Below are 18,707 nucleotides of genomic sequence, written 5' to 3'. Positions count from 1 at the left end.
ACAAAAGAAAAAAATAGACATTTTGGACTTTACCAAAATTAAAAACTTTCGTACATCAAATAATACTATCAATAGGGTAAAAAAACCAACTACAAATCATATATCTGATAAAGGATTACCATCCAGAACATATGAAGAACTACTACAACTCAACAACAAAAAATTCAGCCTAATTAAAAAGTGGGCAAAAAACTTGACTAGACATTTCTCCAAAGAACCCACTGCAATGTCAATACGCACACGGAAAGACATTCAGCATAACTAATCATTAGAGAAGCGCAAATCACAGCTGCAAGGAGACACCTCCTTATATTCCCTAAGGGCTAGGGAATTCCATTGTGGATGGAAAAGGGGGTTCTGTGTAAAACTGGCACTCGCAATGATGGAAATTAACCTCACAGGGTGACCTGATCATAAATTCCTAACTGGGCAGGTCATGGTGAGTAGTCACACCCTGAGAATGACTTTTTTAGAAAAGGAGTGTCTTTGACTGAGGCAAGCCCAGTCCATTGTTCTTGTGCATCTGGGTTAACATGAGACAGGACAGGAGCCTGGCCTGGAGCAGGTCTGCCTCGGGCTGGCTCATAAGTGTGTGGGTTCTTGAGTTCACGCAGGGAAGATTTCACAGCACGAGTCTAGGTGACTTTGAGAGTATGTTTATTACAGCTGGGGACAGTGAAACAGGAAGGGCTTAGGGTAGAAGCAGCAACAGGAGAGCCTGGGCTGGGCTGCCTTGGCTCCCTGGGAAGTCAGAGAAAGGGGGGCTTTGGGCCCAGTACCCGGGGTCAGCCCGGGACGAGCTGCTGCTGCCCATTGCTCCCCAGGTTGCAAGTCTCCTGGGGGTACTTAGAGTTTAGGACATGCACACATGCTGGGGGAAAAGAGGGAGAAGGGGAAGGCGTGGGTATGTTCCTGGGAGAGAGAGGGTTAATTATTGTTTTAGTTTGCATTTCCCTGTTTTCTACTCAGATGGAACATGTTTTCCAGATTGTTGGACTTTTCAAGTTCTTTTATTATAAATAGTTTGTTCCTGTCCTTTGGCCTGTTTTCCCAGTTGATTGTTAATCTTTTGATTGTGAAATTGTTAGAGTTACAAAAAAAAACAAACAAAAAACCCCTTGCTGCCTTGACTGGTGTGGCTCAGTGGACTGAGCACTGGCCTGTGAACCAAAGGGTTGCTGGTTGGATTCCCAGTCAGCACATGCCTGGGTTGTGGGCCAGGTCCCTGGTAGGGGGCATGTGAAAGGCAACCACACATTGCTGTTTCCCTCTTTTTCTCCCTCCCTTTCCCTTCCTCTAAAAATAAAAACATAGAATCTTTTAAAAAGACTTTCTTATTCATTCTTCTTTTTGGTCGCTGTTTACATATTGCAAATGTTTTCTCATAATCTGTCACTCTTCAACTGGAATAATGATGTCTTTTGTTCACAGGAAGTTTTGAATTTTGAAGGAGTTTTAAATTTTGGCCTGGAAATGTGCTTCCAGGGAGACCTGTGGTCTGAGCCAGACTCAGATCAAGCCCCTTGCTCCGGCCGTCTTGTTCTTTTCCTCCTGGTTCTCCAAGCCAAACCCTGCTCTCTGCTCCAGCATGTCCACGGAGGAGCCCTTTGAGCATGTTTGGAAACTGGCAAGGCTTTGTCTAATGGGATAAACCTGGCTGAAGAGATTAGCAAGAAGTCTCAAGTATCCCACTTTTAATCTGCTGCCTTCAGGCTGTCCCTTCTTGGCTGGGAAGGGAGCTGCAGGACGACACCGAGGACTGGCCCTTCATGAGCTGTGACTACTGAGTTAACGAGGGTCCCAGGCGAGGGGGTCAACATGGGCAGGCCCCAGAGCAGCTCCCTGCAACTTGGACTGTCTGCACCCTTCCCACGGCCCTGAGTCTTCAGGCCCTGAACTCACTAAGGTCACCAGAGGGAGCCGCACCGTGGGAGGCTGCCCCGACTGCACCCTGCGAGCATGGCGCTGCTGAAAATCAAATTCGACCAGAAGAAACGGGTCAAGTTGGCCCAAGGGCTCTGGCTCATGAACTGGCTCTCCGTGCTGGCTGGCATCGTCATCTTCAGCCTAGGGCTGTTCCTGAAGATCGAGCTTCGGAAGAGGAGCGATGTGATGGATAATTCAGAGAGCCATTTTGTGCCCAACTCCTTGATAGGGGTGGGGTTACTGTCCTGTGTCTTCAACTCTTTGGCCGGCAAGATCTGCTATGACGCTCTGGACCCTGCCAAGTACGCCAAGTGGAAGCCCTGGCTGAAGCCATACATGGCCGTCTGCGTCCTCTTCAACACGGTCCTCTTCCTGGTGGCCCTCTGCTGCTTCCTCATGCGAGGCTCCCTGGAGAGCACCCTGGCCCATGGGCTCAGGAACGGGATGAAGTACTACCGGGACACGGACACGCCCGGCCGGTGTTTCATGAAGAAGACCATAGACATGCTGCAGATCGAGTTCCGATGCTGTGGCAACAACGGCTTTCGGGACTGGTTTGAGATTCAGTGGATCAGTAACCGCTACCTGGACTTTTCCTCCAAAGAAGTCAAAGAGTGAGTGGCCTCCCAACCCGGGATCAGAGCTATGCGGGGACACGGAAGCCCAGTGCCTCTTCCTCCCCTTTGGGTGGTCTCTGTGCACAACTTATTAATGCGCACGTGAGGATGTGCTTGGTTGGACCATATGGAGGTGGCGATCTTCTAACATTTCGACCTATAAAGATGGCAGCTTCATATGGTTCGACCCGATGTTTGGCTGTGGTGGGAGGAAGGTGCCAGGTCATATAAGCTGCTGGGGTGGGCGTCCCCAGGGAGGAAGACCCAGCCAGGAACGTGTGTCTGCTGCACACAGCAGACACTGGGCGTGTGGGAGCACAAATGCTGAGATGTTATTTGGTTAACTTTCTTGTCTCATTCACTCAACGTACACAGATTCAGTTCCGGAAGCTTAAATTTTCTCATTAGCTCCTTTCCCCCACACTCTGGACCCTGAACAGCTACTCTCGAAGTGTCTGTCCTTGGCTGTAGTGGAAAGAGCAGGGGCCAGGTGGTCAGGAAGTCTAGGCTGCGGTTTTGGCTCTGTTGTTAATAATTAGCTGGTGGCTGTGGGTAGGTTTGGGGCCCCTGCTTGCTTGTCTTTTTTTTTTAAGATTTTATTTATTTTTTAGAGAGGGGAAGGGAGAGAGAAAGAGAGGGAGAGAAACATCAGTGTGTGGTTGCCTCTCATGTGGCCCCCACTGGGGACCTGGCCTACAACCCAGGCATGTGCCCTGAATGGGAATTGAACCAGTGACCCTTTGATTTGTGGGCTGGTGTTCAATCCCCAGAGCCACACCAGCCAGGGCTGCTCATCTTTTGAATAAAGACACTGGAATAACCTTGGAGGTTACTTCCTAGCTCTGCCTAGAGCCTGGCATACAGTAGGTGCTCACTAAATGTTTACTTCTTAAGTCATAGTGGTGCAACACAATTAAGTGTTCCTAAGGTATTCTTGGCATGTGTAAATATAAAATCCTGAAGTGGGATGTCGGGAGGTGGTGAGAAAGGGGGTCTCGCCCTTCAAGCTAGAGGCTCAGCTCGTGTGCTGACGCATGCACCCCGCCCTCCCCGTAGACCCACCATCGTGGGTCTCCCGTCATTTTCCAGGGAAAGGGCAGCCTGCCCTGAGCCTCCTCTTTCTGTCCAACCCAACCTGTCCCCTGGCTGAGTGAGAGGTTCAGCTGATCATCCAGGCGAGTTTTCCTGTGAGTGGGGCTGGCGAGTCCAGGGGACTTGCACTCAGGGTGCTGGGCACCCTGGCAGCGGGGCACGCCTGAAGCCCGGACGCCCCGCTGGTGCGCGCGGAAGGCTGCACCTCAGATGGCAGGAAGTCAGACTGAAGGTCCCTCACTGCTGGGGTTTTCTTTCCTTTCTTTCTTTTTTTATTGATTGATGAGAGAGAGAGGGGCACTGATTTGTTGTTCCACTCATTTATGCACTCAGTGGTTGATTCTTGCACGTGCCCCGGCTTCCGCCTTGGCATGCTGGCACTGAGCTACCTGGCCAGGGCTGGCATTTTATTTTCTCTGCGGGTGGGGATTACCGCTACAAATCCCTGGTCAAGGAGACATTTGTAAACTGCTCTGCCCTTCCTAGGACACAGGCCTGCAGAGGGAGCACTAGGAGGCATGATCTGTACAAGTTTCCGGAGGAGGATGTGAAGCCAGAGGGACAAGCAGAATTCCTGGGGGTGGGGGCAGGGGAGGGGGGATGCTGATTCTAGAACCAGCCTTTGTGGGCAGGTGAGGGCCTTTGTGTCTTTCCCTGCCATTTTCCTTGATTGCCTTCTGCACAGGGTTAGTTCTTGGAGAGACTTTAAAGTCCCTCTGTAATCCCCAAATCCCCTCTTGGCCCAGAGCAGAGGAAATCCCCAGGCTGTCCCAGTTAGCATATCCACAGTTCCGGGCCAACATTGAGCTCAGGGCTCCACACCAGCTGGACGGTGTGAAACCATCTTAACCCCACTGATTGAGAAAAAAGTGTCTATTCCACACACAAAAAAACTGGTGACATTAAGAGAAACAAAAACAGGAAAAGAAATTTGAGTCACTCTCATCCACAACTAAACATCACTAGCTTGAGTGTTTTTCACGTCCTCCTAGTCTTGCTAACATCAACTTAATAACACACAGAGTAACTGGGGCATAAACACAACCGAGTGCCCTGGTCTGTGATTTGACAGTATAACATTTACATAGTGTTCAAAGCGATCACTTTTCCCAGCATCGTTGAGATATAATTGACAAATAACATTGTATAAGGTGAAGGTGGACATGGTGTTGATTCAATACATTTTGCAATGATCGCCACCGTGACCTTAGCCAACGCCTTCATTGTGTCACGTAATTACCTTTCCTTCCTGAAGTGGACGTGGAAGACCTACCCTCTCAGCGACTGTCAGGAAGGTAACACAGTCTCGTCAACTGTGCCGTTGTGCTGTACGTGAGGGCCTGGAGCTTGTCCTCCTGACAGCTGGATTTGGGTGTGCTCTGACCGCGTCCACATCCCCCCGGCCCCTGGCAGCCGCCATTCTAGTCTCTGTCCCTGAGCATTCGGGCTTTTTAGGTTCCATATATGAGTGCTATCATACTGTATTTGCCTAAAATGGTTAGGCTTCATGGTTGCATAAAACTCCACCGAACTAGTGGACACAGGCGGGCATTTCAGTTGTCCTCATTTGTTGCTGGCTTCCTCAGCAGCATCCTCTGGGCTAGAATTCTGAGGAAACGGAGGCAGACAGAGAGGCAGGGCTGGGACCTCGCAGGCAGGCAGGACAAGGGGGCAGTGTTATCTGTCACTAAGATCTTTTTAAAACAGAATTATTTTTTTCCCTTTTTTTTTCCTTACCAAATTTGGATGAGCAAACAAACGCCTTGACCCTGAGGACTCTGGGAGGTGATCCCAGGAGCAGCGAGCTGCTCAGAGGATGGAAGTCTGGGAAAAAACGCATCAGGAGTCTCGAGTGACATGGGGAATGGGTGTGGGCAGTGTCCGGTGCCCATGACCTCGGGTCATGTCCGCAGGCTCTGCCCCTGGAGCGCCTCTTCCCACCCAGTGCAATGCACACCTCGTTGGACTGGGCTAGAGAGAGCTGAGGTGCTGCCCCTCCAGCATTTCCAGCCCAGCTTCCAGGAGCAGGAGCTGGGCTCCTGCCGGTTTCCCCAGGGCCTCCCTGGACTCACCCCTGTGCCATGGAGCTCGTGGCCTCAGCAAGCATGGGGTGGGGTGGAGTTGGTTGAGTTGTGATTTCTTAGGAGAATCTTTTTTAAAAATATATATTATTTATTAGCCCTGGCTGGCGTAGCTCAGTGGATGGAGCGCGGGCTGGGAACCAAAGTGTCCCAGGTTCGATTCCCAGCCAGGGTACATTCCTGGGTTGCAGGCCATAACCCCAGCAACCGCACATTGATGTTTCTCTCTCTCTCTCTCTCTCTCTCCCTTCCCCTCTAAAAATAAATAAATAAAAATCTTTAAAATATATATATATATATATATATATTATTTATTTATTTTTAGAGAGAGGGGAAAGGAGGGAGAGAGGGAGAGAAACATCGATGTGCGACAGAAGCAACGTCCACCTATTGCTTCTCGCATGCCCCTAACTGGGAACCTGGCCCGAAACCCAGTCATGTGCCTGAATGGGAATCGAACCTGCGACCTTTCAGTTCGCAGGCTGGTGCACTCAATCCACTGAGCCACACCAGCCAGGGCATTCTTAGGAGAACCTTTAAGATTAAGGATTGTTTTCTGAAGCCTCCTGATCTAAACAATGAGATCAAATAGGAACAATTAGAGATTTTTACAAGAATTTACAAGCTTTTTGGTGGCCCTGTCCTGGGCAAGCAGCCCTGTGGCGCACTTCACCTCCAGCCTGCCCGTCACTAGGCTGCCAGGCAGTTCGGGAGGGAAAATGTCCTCATTTGTTCTGTACAAAACCTCTCCTGGGGGTGGGGGGTGGCATGTAATTGTTTTAGGAGTTGTCATCTTTATTTTATAGATGAGAAATCTAAGCCTCAGAGAGATTAAGGGACATGCAGAAGAACTCAGAGCAGATTTTTTTTAAAAAAGCAGCTTTATGAGATATAATTCACATAACATACAACTCACCCATTTAAAGTGGGCAACTGAATGGTTTCTGGTACATTCAAAGAGTGGGTGTGCAACCAGCACCACAGCCAATTTGAGAACATTTTCATCCTCTCAAAGAGAAACCCCACGGCCCTCAGCTTTCGCTCCCCGGCCTCCTGGGGCCCCGCCTCTCCCCCACTTCCTGTCCCCAGAGCCTCCCTGGTCCGCACACCTCACTGGAGCGGAATCATGTAATAGTTGTCCTTTTGGGTCTGGCTTCTTTCACTTAGCATGATGCTTTCAGAGTTCTTCTGGGCTGCAGCAGGTGTCAGAACTTCACTCCTTTTTAGGTCCGAGTAACACACGCCCCGCTGCCTGGGGTGCCAGGTTTCAGTGCCACTCCTCCCAGTCCCGTCCTATGAGACCAGTGATGCTAACATGCACCTTCGTGCAGATTCCGTGCTACACAAATCTTGGACTTCTGGCTGACTGAAGCCTCTAACTCTCCAGACCACTTTGGGGGTGGGGTGGGGACAGTGCCTCACTATCCTCCCTCTCCCCATCTTTCTCTGCCTGGCTCGCCACTTTCTTCTCCTGAGGGACAGTGGACGGTGTTGGCAGAGATGATGGACAGCTCTGAAGGACATCTGTGGGTAATGATTGGGTCTCGGATAATCGGGGTAGCCCCACCAACACCAGACACAGCCTCCCTGTGGCTGTGCGCTGACCTCTTGCTTCTGTGTTTACCAGCCTGGGGGTGAGGGGCGGTGTGTGTGTGTGTGGGGGGGGATGGGCGGGGGGGGGGCTTGGAGGGAGGAGTGAGTCTAGGAACTCTTGAATCTTCAGAGCTAGGTCTGGATTTGTAGTTCTCAACCAGTGCTTTTAGTTTTTGCATTTTCAACTTTTATTGCAAAAAAATTCAAGTATTCACAAAAACAGAGAGATTATAATGAATTCCCATCACCGAGGTTCAACGAATACAAACATTTTGCCTTTCTTGTCTCACCAACACAGATCCAGGACATCATTTCCCTTCGCCTGCAAGTGTGTGAGGAGGCATTTCTTTTTTTTTCAATCCTCACCCGAGGATATGTTTATTGATTTTAGAGAGAGGGTTAGGGAGGGAGAGAGAGAAACACCGACTGGTTGCCCTGAACCCACCTCCTAGGCACGTGCCCTGAGCAGGGGTCGAACCTGCAGCCCCTTGCTGTCCGGACGATGCTCCGACCAGCTGAGCCACTCGGGCCAGGGCCTGTGGGAGGCGTTCATTAGGACAGTTTGTTTGTTTTGCCTTTTTATTTTTGTTTAACATGTACACAACATTATTCACATCAACAAAATTAACATCAATATCATCTAATACCCAGACTCTGTTCAATGTTCTCTGACTGTCTGAGAGTGTCTTTTTCAGTTGGTGTGTTCAAATCGGGACGCTCAGTGAGCCCACACCGTGCACTCGGTCGGTCGGTCGGTCAGTCTCCTGAGTCTCTCCTCCTCTGTAACCGTCACCTTTCTCGTGCCGTGTGTGTCTTGGAGAAACTGGGCCATTGGTCCTGCAGAAGTCCCCTCATTCTGGAGTTGGGCAGCCACAGCCAAGGGTTATCTTGTAACTTATTTTCTGTCCCCGATTTCCCTGACAGGCAGCAGCCAGGGCCCACGTGTGGCTGGATGTAGGTTCCATTTCGGCAAGAACACTGCCGAGGGCGCTGCTCTGGGCACTTTACTGCATCACGCAGGGAGGAACGTGAGGTCTTCAGCCCGTTTATAACAATTCCTTTAATAGCTTTCCATGTTCAGAATGGGCAAAGCTTCAGCGTCTTGGGTCAGAGGCAGGCACGAAGGAGCTCATTGGCCTGGGCACCAGGCCTGTCCACCAGGAAGGCCTGGCCTGGGATCTCACACTGAGGGAAGAGCTGGCACCACACTCTCTCACATAATGGTCCTGCAAGGGAACCCTCTGGCTGCAGGCATCTGCTCACTCACCTGAACAATTTATAAACATCTCAAGGAGTCTAGACCTTGGCTAGAAGCTCCCTGAGGGCAGGGTGGTGTCTCCCTCAGGATAGGGCCCAGGTCAGTATGGGGGAGGCAGGCCTGGGCCCCCAGCCTGGGACTTCTTGGGGTCCCACCTCTGGCACCAGCCTTGCTCCCGCCAGAAGCATTGTCATTTACTCAGCACTGCCCCAGTTCCAACCACAGATTAAGGCGCCACGCAGCCTCTTAAGACAAAGCCAGGCAAAGATGGCTCCTTAGGGAAAGAGCTGGCTATTTATGGCAGAGTAGTTCTGAGGCTGCAAGTCTCGCTCTGCTCAGGCTCAGCAGGGCTTGTAGGGGTCTTGGTTACGAGAAAGCCTGTGAGCCAACCCGGTCTCCCAGGGCCATGTCACATGTGACTCGGGAAAACCATAACGTCAGTGTCTTCCTGGAAACGCCAACACAGTTTAGTCAGTGAGTCAATGCCTCAGTGAGGAGAGCCACATGGAAATGAGCATGGCCGAGGACAGCGGGGAGGCAGGAGTGTCACTGTTAATGAGTTACATCCCAACGGAACACTAGCTACAGACACCTGTGGAACCTTGGTGACACAACCTCTGAGAGCCGCAGTTTTCTTATCTGAGAAAGGACAAGATGAGTAGCTGACGCGGCTGTGCTGGAGATTAAATGGGATAATGCACGCAGAGCACTTGGTACACTGCAAGTGCAGTGTAGTATTTCTTAAAAATATATATTTTATTTATTTTTAGAGAGAGGGGAAGAGAAGGGAGAAAGAGGGAGAGAAACATCAATGTGTAGCTGCCTCTCACACATCCCCCACTGGGGACCTGGCCTGCAACCCAGGCATGGGCACTGACTGGGAATTGAACTGGTGACCTTTTGGTTCGCAGCCTGCATCCAATCCACTGCGCTATACCAGCCAGGGCTAGCATTAGTATTTATTTGGTTGGGTAGGCACAGATATAAAGTCCTGAAGGTGGTAAGGGGGAATGTGAGAAGGGGGAGACACAGCACTGGCCTCAGGGAGCCCCAGTCTGAGGGGAGACATGGCCTTCCGGAAGGCCACCGTGGGCTGAAGAAGGATCAGACTCTACTGGCTCCAGCCCTCAGAACTGCAGGCCTGGCCTGCACTTCAGATACCTGAGGCAGGTCTGCAGGCTTTACCCCAGCTTAGGGACAGGGGTCACGGGAGGGAGAGTCACACTTTCTTAGGAAGATTAGAAAAGCCAACTGGCAGGAAAGGTCTGAGAGACACTGAGGAAAGTCTGAAGGGAGGAGGCGCCAGCTGCTCTGGGCTGGCCCTTCCCCTTCCTGTGTGGCTTTGGGCGAGGCCCTGCCCTGCCTTGGGCCCACTTCCTGCTCCGTGGAACAACCTGGTGGTGTGCGAGGTCCCACAGAGATGGCCTTAAGTGGGGAGGAGCCAACAGTCTTTGGGGGCCTGGGTCAAAGTGCATCCCTTGTATTCTCATTTAAACCTTCCTACAGCCCCTGGGGGGCAGGGTGTGGTTATCTCCACCTCACACAGGTCCGAGAGATAAGTCAAATGCAGATGGCGAGTGTGAGGTGCCGGGGGACCCTGGGAATGGCCCATGTGGGACACTACACTGGGCAGCCTGCCCGTCAGGAAGACGGGTGAACAGCACTGGGGGTTGGACACCCTGGCTTCGAGGAGGTCGTGTCAGGGTTGGTCTTGGGGTGAGAGGCTAGTGTCTGCTCAGCTGTGCTGGGGCAGACGCTGCTCACGTGCAGTCAGTAGGGCTGGAGTGAACACGGTAGCAGCTGCTTCTGTGGGCTGACAGATGTCCAACAGGCCCCACTGCAGCTGGTGGTGAGCTGTCCTCACAGCTTCTTCACAGTTGGCAGAACCCATGCCACCCACTCAGAAGTGTCACATTGCAATGTGTCACATTGTCACAGCCGCTCCCTGAGGGCACAGAAAGCAAGTGGAGTCTCTGGTTCTGAACCCCGCCCACCCCTGGCCCATGACCATGTTCCCTGCCTACTTACCATGTACCAGGCACTCTCTGAAGCCTTTTTACCTGTATCCTTTCATAGGATCCTTCTGTCAACTCCATTTTACAGGTGAGGAAGCTCAGGTTTGGAGAGGTTAAGGAACTCGTCCAAAGGGATAAACTGGAAACAAACCCAGACAGCCCGCTCTCGTCACATGGGCTGCCTGTGCACTCAGAGCCGCCTGTTCCCCAGGCGGTGGGTCCTTTCCATGGAGTAGAACTCAGTGTGGAGGAGATATGGTCATCACAACCCAAGCAAGGACTGTTCTGGAACCTAGGAGGCAACACTGTATGGAGCTTCCATAAAGTCTCAATCATACTGGGTAGCAAAGGGCAGTTCATTGGAAAAAAAATCATAAATGGATTTTTTAAAAGATTTATTTATTTATTTATTTTTTAGAGAGGGAAGGGAGGGAGAAAGAGAGAGAGAAACATCAATGTGCGGTTGCTGGGGGCCGTGGCCTGCAACCCAGGCATGTCCCCTGACTGGAATCAAACCTGTGATGCTTTGTCAATCCACTGAGCTAACCAGCCAGGCTATAAATGGATTTTTTAAATTATCTCAAGTTTTATCCAGTAAAAATGTGGACCAGCTCACGAATCCACACGTCAGCCTTGCACAGGGGCCATGCCAATCTCCTCTGTATGGTTCCCATTGTGGAGTGTGTGCTGCCGAAGCGAGCACCACAGATGGCTCTTAAACATACCGAGAGATGCACGACTTCACTCGTAAAAACAAAAATGGGAATTAAAACCACCCTGAGAGACTACTGTTCATGGACCAGCTTTCATTTCTCTGTCACCAAACCTGTGTGGGTTTGGCCGGGGGCGGCGGTGGGGCGAGGGCAGGTGCTCTCACACGAGGCTGGTGGGGTGTGACCGCCCAGCCCGGAGAAGTACAGAAGGGTCCGGGTCATCGCAGACGGCCCCACCCCCTGACACAGCAGTGCCTCTTCTAGGGGTTTGCCCTCTAGACACAGTCACAATATGCAGAGGACCCACATCCATGCCTGTATTACCAGGAGGCCGGGAAACCCCAAACATCCATCCTGGGGCAGTGCCCAGTACCCCACTGACCATCCGCATGATGGAGACACCGTGTGGCTCATCGAAAACCTGCGAACACCCCCAATGACATACACAACATCGCTAAGCTACTGTTAGGGGGGAAAAGCACGTTTCAAATAGCACGTACACGATGCTGCTGCTGGGTAAAAAACAAACGAACCAACAGCACAGATGTGAACATCTGCAGGGTCCGCGTCTGCCTGTCCCCGCACGAAGCCTCCTGGAAGGACAGACCAGCCGGCCACCGCAGGGGACTGCAGGCCCGGGGATAAGAATGGGGTGGGGGGGTGGCTTTACTGCATTAAGCAAATTTTATTTATTTATTACTTTATAAAGCAAATGTTTAACACATTAAGTCATTAAATGATTTTTTGGTAGAAATTTCTCAAGAAACAAATTCAAGACAAAAATTCTTCTAAGAGGTAACAAAATAATCTCTCACTTCAATTCCTTCTCATTAAGATGACTTGCCTCCGTGAAACAGGACGTCATCTGGGCAGGTTCACTCTCTTACCGAGATAAAACGGCTGTGTGGCAGCTGCTATTTTGTGTTGTTGCTGGACAAACGTGACTGGGGTATGTTGCCGTAGTTGGATCTGAAGGAGTCCAGCACTGCTGTCTTCAAGAGCAGGTGCGAAACGCATCGTCAGCACCTGAGACACCCAGAGCGGCGCCAGCACCTAACACGCCACAGACCGGAACGAAGCCGCCTGCGGGAGGAAGTCTGCCCTCGTCAGTTTCTGGCACACGCAGCTGTGTCCCCATCCTGGGGCTGGGGACACCCTCTTTCTCTCAGGAGTTTCATTTAGAAACTAACGGGTTTTCACAGCAAGTTAATAAATTAAAATGTAGAAAAACTGGTAAACAAAAGAATCAGGAGATTTTATTTAGAAGCTAAACATGAATATCTTTTTCTTTTAGGGTGTAATTATTTCAATGCATGTTGTTGAAAACAATTTCTATTTTAAATAAGTACAGGCTTTCTATTCTTGTGTTGTAAAAGTCTGCTACTACTATGGAATGCATCGCTCACGTGCAACTTAAAAAAACCTTTTCTTACTTAAGACAGTATGTACACAAGCAGATGCACAAATCCTAAGCGAGCAGCTTGACGGGTTCTGACACATGAAGATCCTGGGTGACCTTGCTCGGGTCAGGCAGAGCATCCCAGCCCTTCGGATGGGGAGGGAGAGCTTCATTGCAAACATGTCTCCTGTTTTTGAGTCCCGAACTCACATGGACGTATAAAGTGCCCTAACCAAATATACACAAAATACAGAAATTCAGAAGTCACGCGGGCTGCGTCCTTTAGGTAACAAAGGAGCCCCCACCCACTCAGACGGAGGTCACGCGGACGGTGAGCGAACTGAGGGCGAGGACTGCGCCTGTCTCAGGCCGCACCCCCTGCACAGGCTCCGGAAACACCTGCTGAGCAGAACTGACCTGGCGGGGGCAGGGGTGTCTTGGCCCTGTGACTTGAAAGGGAGAGATGAAGCTGGAGCCGGGGCTGGGGCCAGGCTGATGGCCACAAACACTAGGCAGAGTCCTGGTCCACGGTCACTGCCTGTCCTGTTGCTCGGACCAGCCTGCCATGGTTCTGAGAAATTGTTGCACGCTAGGGAGACTGGATGGCCTCCACATCCCCTATTTACTGGCTTCCTGGTTTATCATCTGTCTCAGGCTTCTAGAGCGTAAGGTCCAGGAAGGCAAGGACATTGCTTCTCTAGGGTCACTGCTCTATCTTCAGTGCCTAGAGCAGTGACTGGCACATAGCAGGTGCACAGCAAATGTTGAGAGCAAATGAATGAATGAACAGTGTAGGTGGGGGATGGGAGGCACTGGTGGCTGGTGAAAAGTCTGAGAAGCCCCCCTCAAGCTGGTTGTTTCTCCTCCAGTCGCATCAAGAGCAATGTGGACGGACGGTACCTGGTGGACGGTGTCCCCTTCAGCTGCTGCAACCCCAACTCGCCGCGGCCCTGTATCCAGTACCAGCTCACCAACAACTCGGCACACTACAGCTATGACCACCAGACAGAAGAGCTCAACTTGTGGGTGCGGGGCTGCAGGGCCGCCCTGCTGAGCTACTACAGCAGCCTCATGAACTGCATGGGCGCCGCCACACTGCTCGTCTGGCTCTATGAGGTATGCTCCTGGCTTGGGTGGGTGGCAGGGGAAGAAGGAGCCACTTACTCTGTTTGCATTTAAATTGGTGGAGTTGGGCCTGGAGCACCTGCCTCTCTCCCTGCAACCAGATCCTTGCCTGGCTGTGGGTCGTGAAGGCCAAGGCTTGAACTCCAGCTCCTCCACTTTCTGTTTCTTTCTGTGTCTTGTCACTTAAAAAATAATTCATCAAGCCCTGGCTGGTGCAGCTCAGCAGACTTGAGTGCCAGCTTGAGAACTGAAAGGTCGCTGGTTTGATTCCCGGTCAGGGCACATGCCTGGGTTGTAGGCCAGGTCCCTGGTTGGGGGCACGCGAGAGGCAACCACACATTGATGTTTCTCTCCCTCTCTTTTTCTCTCCCTTCCCCTCTCTCTAAAAATAAATACAATCTTTAAAAAATAATTCATTGAGGTGAAATTCATAGGATACAAAATTAACCATTTTGAAGTGAACAATTCAGTGGCATATAGTACAGTCACAATGTTGTATAGCCACCACCTCTGTCTAGTTCCCAAACACCCCCACCACCCCAGAGAGAACCTCGTGCCCACTAAACAGTCACTCCCTGTTACCCCAGCCCCCAGCAGCCTCCAATCTGTGGCCTGTCCTTGTGCATTTACCTAATCTGGGCATTTCATATAAATGGAATCATATGAGGCCTGTCCAGAAAGTATCCAGCCCCATAAATAAAAAATAGACATTTCTTGAAAAAGATACAAGATACAAGAAACACTGTATATAGGACAATGACGCCTCAGTCCCCTTCAAAGTAGGCACTTTGGGACCTCACACAGTTCTCCCAATTGCCATCAGCTGCCCTGTCATATTTTCCTGAATCTCACTGATGGTGTGAAATCTTTTTCCTTTCAAAGGTGATTTTAGTTTCAGGAAAAGCCAGAAGTCACAGGGTGCTGAATTTGAGCTGTGGGGTGGGGGCTGAGTCAACTTGGTGATTTGATGTTTGGCCAATAAACTCTACATGAGACGATGCATGAGCAGCTGCATTGTCATGCTGAAGCTGTCAATCACTAGTAGCCCATAGCTGCATTCTTAGTCATTTGAATAGTTTTCTCGGAGGAATGTTCAAACTTAAAGCAACATTTGATGCAGATTTGTTGCTCTGCTCACTCAGTTGTTTTGAATGTGATGGCCACACAGCACACATGCTCACTCAAGTGTACTTGTGTAAGGGGGGTGCTGTCTACCACCCCCACTGACTAGTACCGCGAAATGGTCATTGTTCCCACGGGCATGTTCCAATCCACTCTCCTTGGCTGCATTGCTGGGGCTGTGGGCTAGCCCCACACACACACCATTCTCATTACAGTAACAAACGGCTGGACTTTTTCTGGACAGACCTCATACACTAGGTGACCTTTTGTGTCTGGCTGCTTTCACTTTGCATGTTTTGGAGGTTCATCCTGTGCCTCCACTTTTTGATCTGAAGCCTTGGAGAGTTATTTAACCTCTCTGCTGTGGGGCGCTGGCAGCGCTTAGCTTTGTGACCACTGGGAGGCAACAGGAGAAGATAGGTGTGGGTGAACATCAGTAAACGGGAGCTATCTGGACTCACACTTCTCTGGAAATGTTAGTTGCCATTTACCTGTTATTCTAATTACTTGTGGCTTCATCTCACCTCAGTGGTAAAGTTTAATTCCTCTCTGTAGCTACAGGGCTTAGAATGTAGCAAGTCCTCAGTGAAAGCTGAATTCACTTATTGAAGAGATTTTGCAAACCTAGCTTGCTCTGGGCGCTGTCCTGGGTGCTGAACGGGAGCGTGGGTTAGTGAGTGGTAGTGAGAGGGTAACTCGACTCCTGCTTTGAGCTGAGAGCAGGATATCAAAACTCCAAATTCCAGCCCTGGCTGGCATAGCTCAGTGGATTGAGCACGGGCTGGGAACCAAAGTGTCTCAGGTTCGATTCCCAGCCAGGGTACATTCCTGGGTTGCAGGCCATAACCCCCAGCAACCGCACATTGATGTCTGTCTGTCTGTCTGTCTGTCTCTCCCCCTCCCTTCTCTCCCTGAAAATAAATAAATAAAAATCTTAAAAAAATAAATAAAAATAAAAAATATTCTAAAAAAAACAACAAAACAAAACAAAAAAAAACCCCCCTCCAAATTCCAGATGTACAAAATCAGAAACATTAGGTGGGGAAACTTTCCATCAGAGAAGATTCACTGAAAGTTTCTTCAAGTAAGTCTCTCTTAGTGCTATGGAAATTATCACGTAGCTGTGCCCTCAGCTGAGAAACGCCACTTCTAACTCACCACATCACAATAGCAGGCCTGCACTCCCTGGGGGCGGGGTGGGGGGGAGCGAGGGCTTCTTTTAATGTTGAGGCAAAGTCTTGGGAATGAGTGTGTAAAATTAAGGAGAGAAATTTACTGCTAGAAGGCTGCAGTTCCACTAGCTGCCTGTCCTCAGTGCACCCACTTTCCAGGAATCTAGGCGCTGCGTAAGGTGAGAACCAGCTACTGTGAATGGGAATGCCCCTGACTTTAACTGGAGGCCTTTGGTGGACAGAGCTTTGTGATGGGCATGAAGGTGGCTGGGCTAAGACGGAATCCTGCCCCAAGCCGTGCCCTCCAGGGCTTCAGGACCCAGTAAGGAGAGGACATCTAACTCATGAACCTGAGGGAGAGCGATTACCAAGTGCAAAACTCAGTGCAGCAGCGGGCCTCCTTCGGGAAAGCAGGAGGGGATCTCAGTGGGTGCATGCATACCTGGAGGGCTTCCAGGAAGAGGTAAGTTTTTCCACTGTTAAAAACATTAAGCTTTTACCCTAACCGATGGCTCAGTCAGTTGGAGTGTCATCCTGTGCACCAAGAGGTTGCAGGTTCAGTCCCTGTCCAGGCACATACCTAGTGTGGGTTCAATCCCAACTCGGTGCATGTACGGGAGGCAGCCGACTGATATTCCTCTCTCGTATCAGTGTTTCTCTCTCTCTCAATCTGTCCCCTCCTTCTCTCTAATAAAACCAATAAAAAAACATATCCTTGGGTAAGGATTTAAAAAAACACAAAAATTTAAACTTTTAATTGAAAATACCAATAACAAAACCCTAAAACTCTATTAGTTACTGTTACCACCTACTACCATAGTTGTGAAATGTCCCTGGAGCATTTGCTCAGCAGATGTTTGCTGAGGCCCTGCCGCCAGCTGCTGCCGTCGTAGGGACGCTGCGTGGACGGGACGGGTCAGGGCGGACCTTGTCCCCCCCCCAGGGGGGGCACCCTCCAGTGGCGGGCCTGGTTGTTTCAGAATCTGCTGTACCCTGAAAGGAGAAGGGTAAGACAGCAAACCAGGAATTTATGTAGAAACAAGTGGCTAACACAGTATGTTATTAGACAATTCAAAACAGGACTCACCACGCTGACTAGTAACTGATCACAGCTGACACTTCTACGCACCCTCACTGCACCAGGTGCTGCGTCCCACACGGTCTGAAGTGCCACGGCACACAGGCGACATTTCATCTGAAAACTCGCAAACCAGATGAGCGAGCAGAGGCTTCCTCGTCACGTGGCCGGCTGAGTGCCAGAGCTGGGACCTGAACCTGGGCATTTGGGCACCAGGGTGTATCCCAGTGACCACCAGTGAACAAATCCAAACAGATCACCCACTCACCCCTGTACCACCAAAGAGAACAGAAGTACAGGAAACCATGTAGCACACTGTTTGCAGAAAAGGCGGTCACTTTTTAATTCCTTCCAACAAATAGTGAACACCCCGTATGCGCCAAATAATGTGTTTGGAACGGGAGCAGGGAGCAGGGAGGAGGAGCCCAGGCCCACTGCCCGCAGGACGGGAGAGACCTGCGGGGAAGGGGAAGTGGAAGGAGGAGCAGGGACAGGCGCCAGGGCTGAAGCTGAATGAACAGACCAATGCAGAGAGGAAGGACGTTCTAGGCACAGAAACCAGCACATGGCACAGGCTGGGGAAGAGAAAGGCTGGGGTGTGGCGGGACCCCAAGAAGCAGAGGCTGGCTAGGAAGGGGGAAGGGGTAGATGAGGCTGGACGGGGGCAGGTGTCCCGACTGCCCAGGCCAGGTGGAGGTGGCAGGCCCTCCCCGACCTGGCACGCCGGAGCCCGCCTCATTTGAAAGGCCCCACCTATGAACAGGCCAGGGGTTCCCATGGTTTCCTGAGCTCCAGCCCCCAGCTCCTTCTCCCAGATCTCCTCTAAGTCTCCTCTCCCCCACCAGGTGACCGTCACAGTTGGGCTGCGCTACCTCCACACGGCACTGGACAGTGTGTCCAGCCCCGAAGACGCCGAGTGTGAGAGTGAGGGCTGGCTGCTGGAGAAGAGCGTGCCGGAGACCTGGAGAGCCTTCCTGGAGGGCCTGAAAAGGCTGGGCAAGAGCAACCAGGTGGAAGCCGAGGGCGCAGACGCAGGCCCGGCCCCAGAGGCTGGCTGATGGCCCCAGGGTCCCTGCCTTCCCGAACACGGAGAAGCAGTGGACTCCAGGAAACGCGGACACTCCCCCTTGTTGGATCTGAATCTCCCAAGGAGAGCGGCCACCTTAGAGAGACTCTCCTTGATGGTGGGATTGAAAATTTAGAGTCCCTAAAAGCATTTGGCAAACACTTGTTGGAGGACTGACTCAAAATAAGAGTGACTGAGCCCCCAGGCCCACTGCTGTGGACAGGCCCTCACGGTGGCCTCTCGGTGGATGCCCAGGCCCCCGCCCATCTCTCCCCAGCACCTGCGTTCATTTCCACCCTGGGGCTACCGGCCACATCTGAGGTCCCTGGCCCTTTGATGAGCCTTCCATCATGAATTCCACGCTGCTTCATCCCACATCCAAAACGTCACGAGGTACAAAAGCACAGGAGTCTGAAAAAATGTACTGGCCATACTGTCATTAAAAAAAAG

General features: G+C 51.1%; 1 protein-coding gene and 1 non-coding gene across 2 annotated transcripts; one reads left to right on the top strand and one right to left on the bottom strand.

Annotated features, from left to right (window-relative positions):
* Positions 1 to 1,695: 1,695 nt before the first annotated feature.
* PRPH2 (peripherin 2) lies at positions 1,696 to 18,698 on the top strand. The gene is made up of 3 exons (XM_028511008.2): positions 1,696 to 2,540; positions 13,564 to 13,810; positions 18,037 to 18,698. Exons 1-3 carry the CDS (start codon positions 1,960 to 1,962, stop codon positions 18,247 to 18,249), a joined length of 1,041 nt encoding a protein of 346 aa, XP_028366809.1. The 5' UTR covers positions 1,696 to 1,959; the 3' UTR covers positions 18,250 to 18,698.
* Positions 11,179 to 11,285, bottom strand: LOC114495779. The gene has a single exon (XR_003684455.1). It is a non-coding gene; the product is annotated as a U6 spliceosomal RNA (small nuclear RNA).
* Positions 18,699 to 18,707: the final 9 nt, after the last annotated feature.

Source organism: Phyllostomus discolor, chromosome 4, assembly GCF_004126475.2.
Source record: "Phyllostomus discolor isolate MPI-MPIP mPhyDis1 chromosome 4, mPhyDis1.pri.v3, whole genome shotgun sequence".
NCBI classification, from domain to species: Eukaryota; Metazoa; Chordata; class Mammalia; order Chiroptera; family Phyllostomidae; genus Phyllostomus; species Phyllostomus discolor.
This window is presented reverse-complemented; position numbering and strand designations above follow the sequence as displayed.

Excerpts from the sequence above, each read along its gene's own strand:
- PRPH2 (XM_028511008.2), top strand. The coding sequence starts at position 1,960 with ATGGCGCTGCTGAAAATCAAATTCGACCAGAAGAAACGGGTCAAGTTG. Across the intron at positions 2,541-13,563 it reads TCCTCCAAAGAAGTCAAAGA|TCGCATCAAGAGCAATGTGG; the intron begins GTGAGTGGCCTC and ends TTTCTCCTCCAG. Across the intron at positions 13,811-18,036 it reads TGCTCGTCTGGCTCTATGAG|GTGACCGTCACAGTTGGGCT; the intron begins GTATGCTCCTGG and ends CTCCCCCACCAG.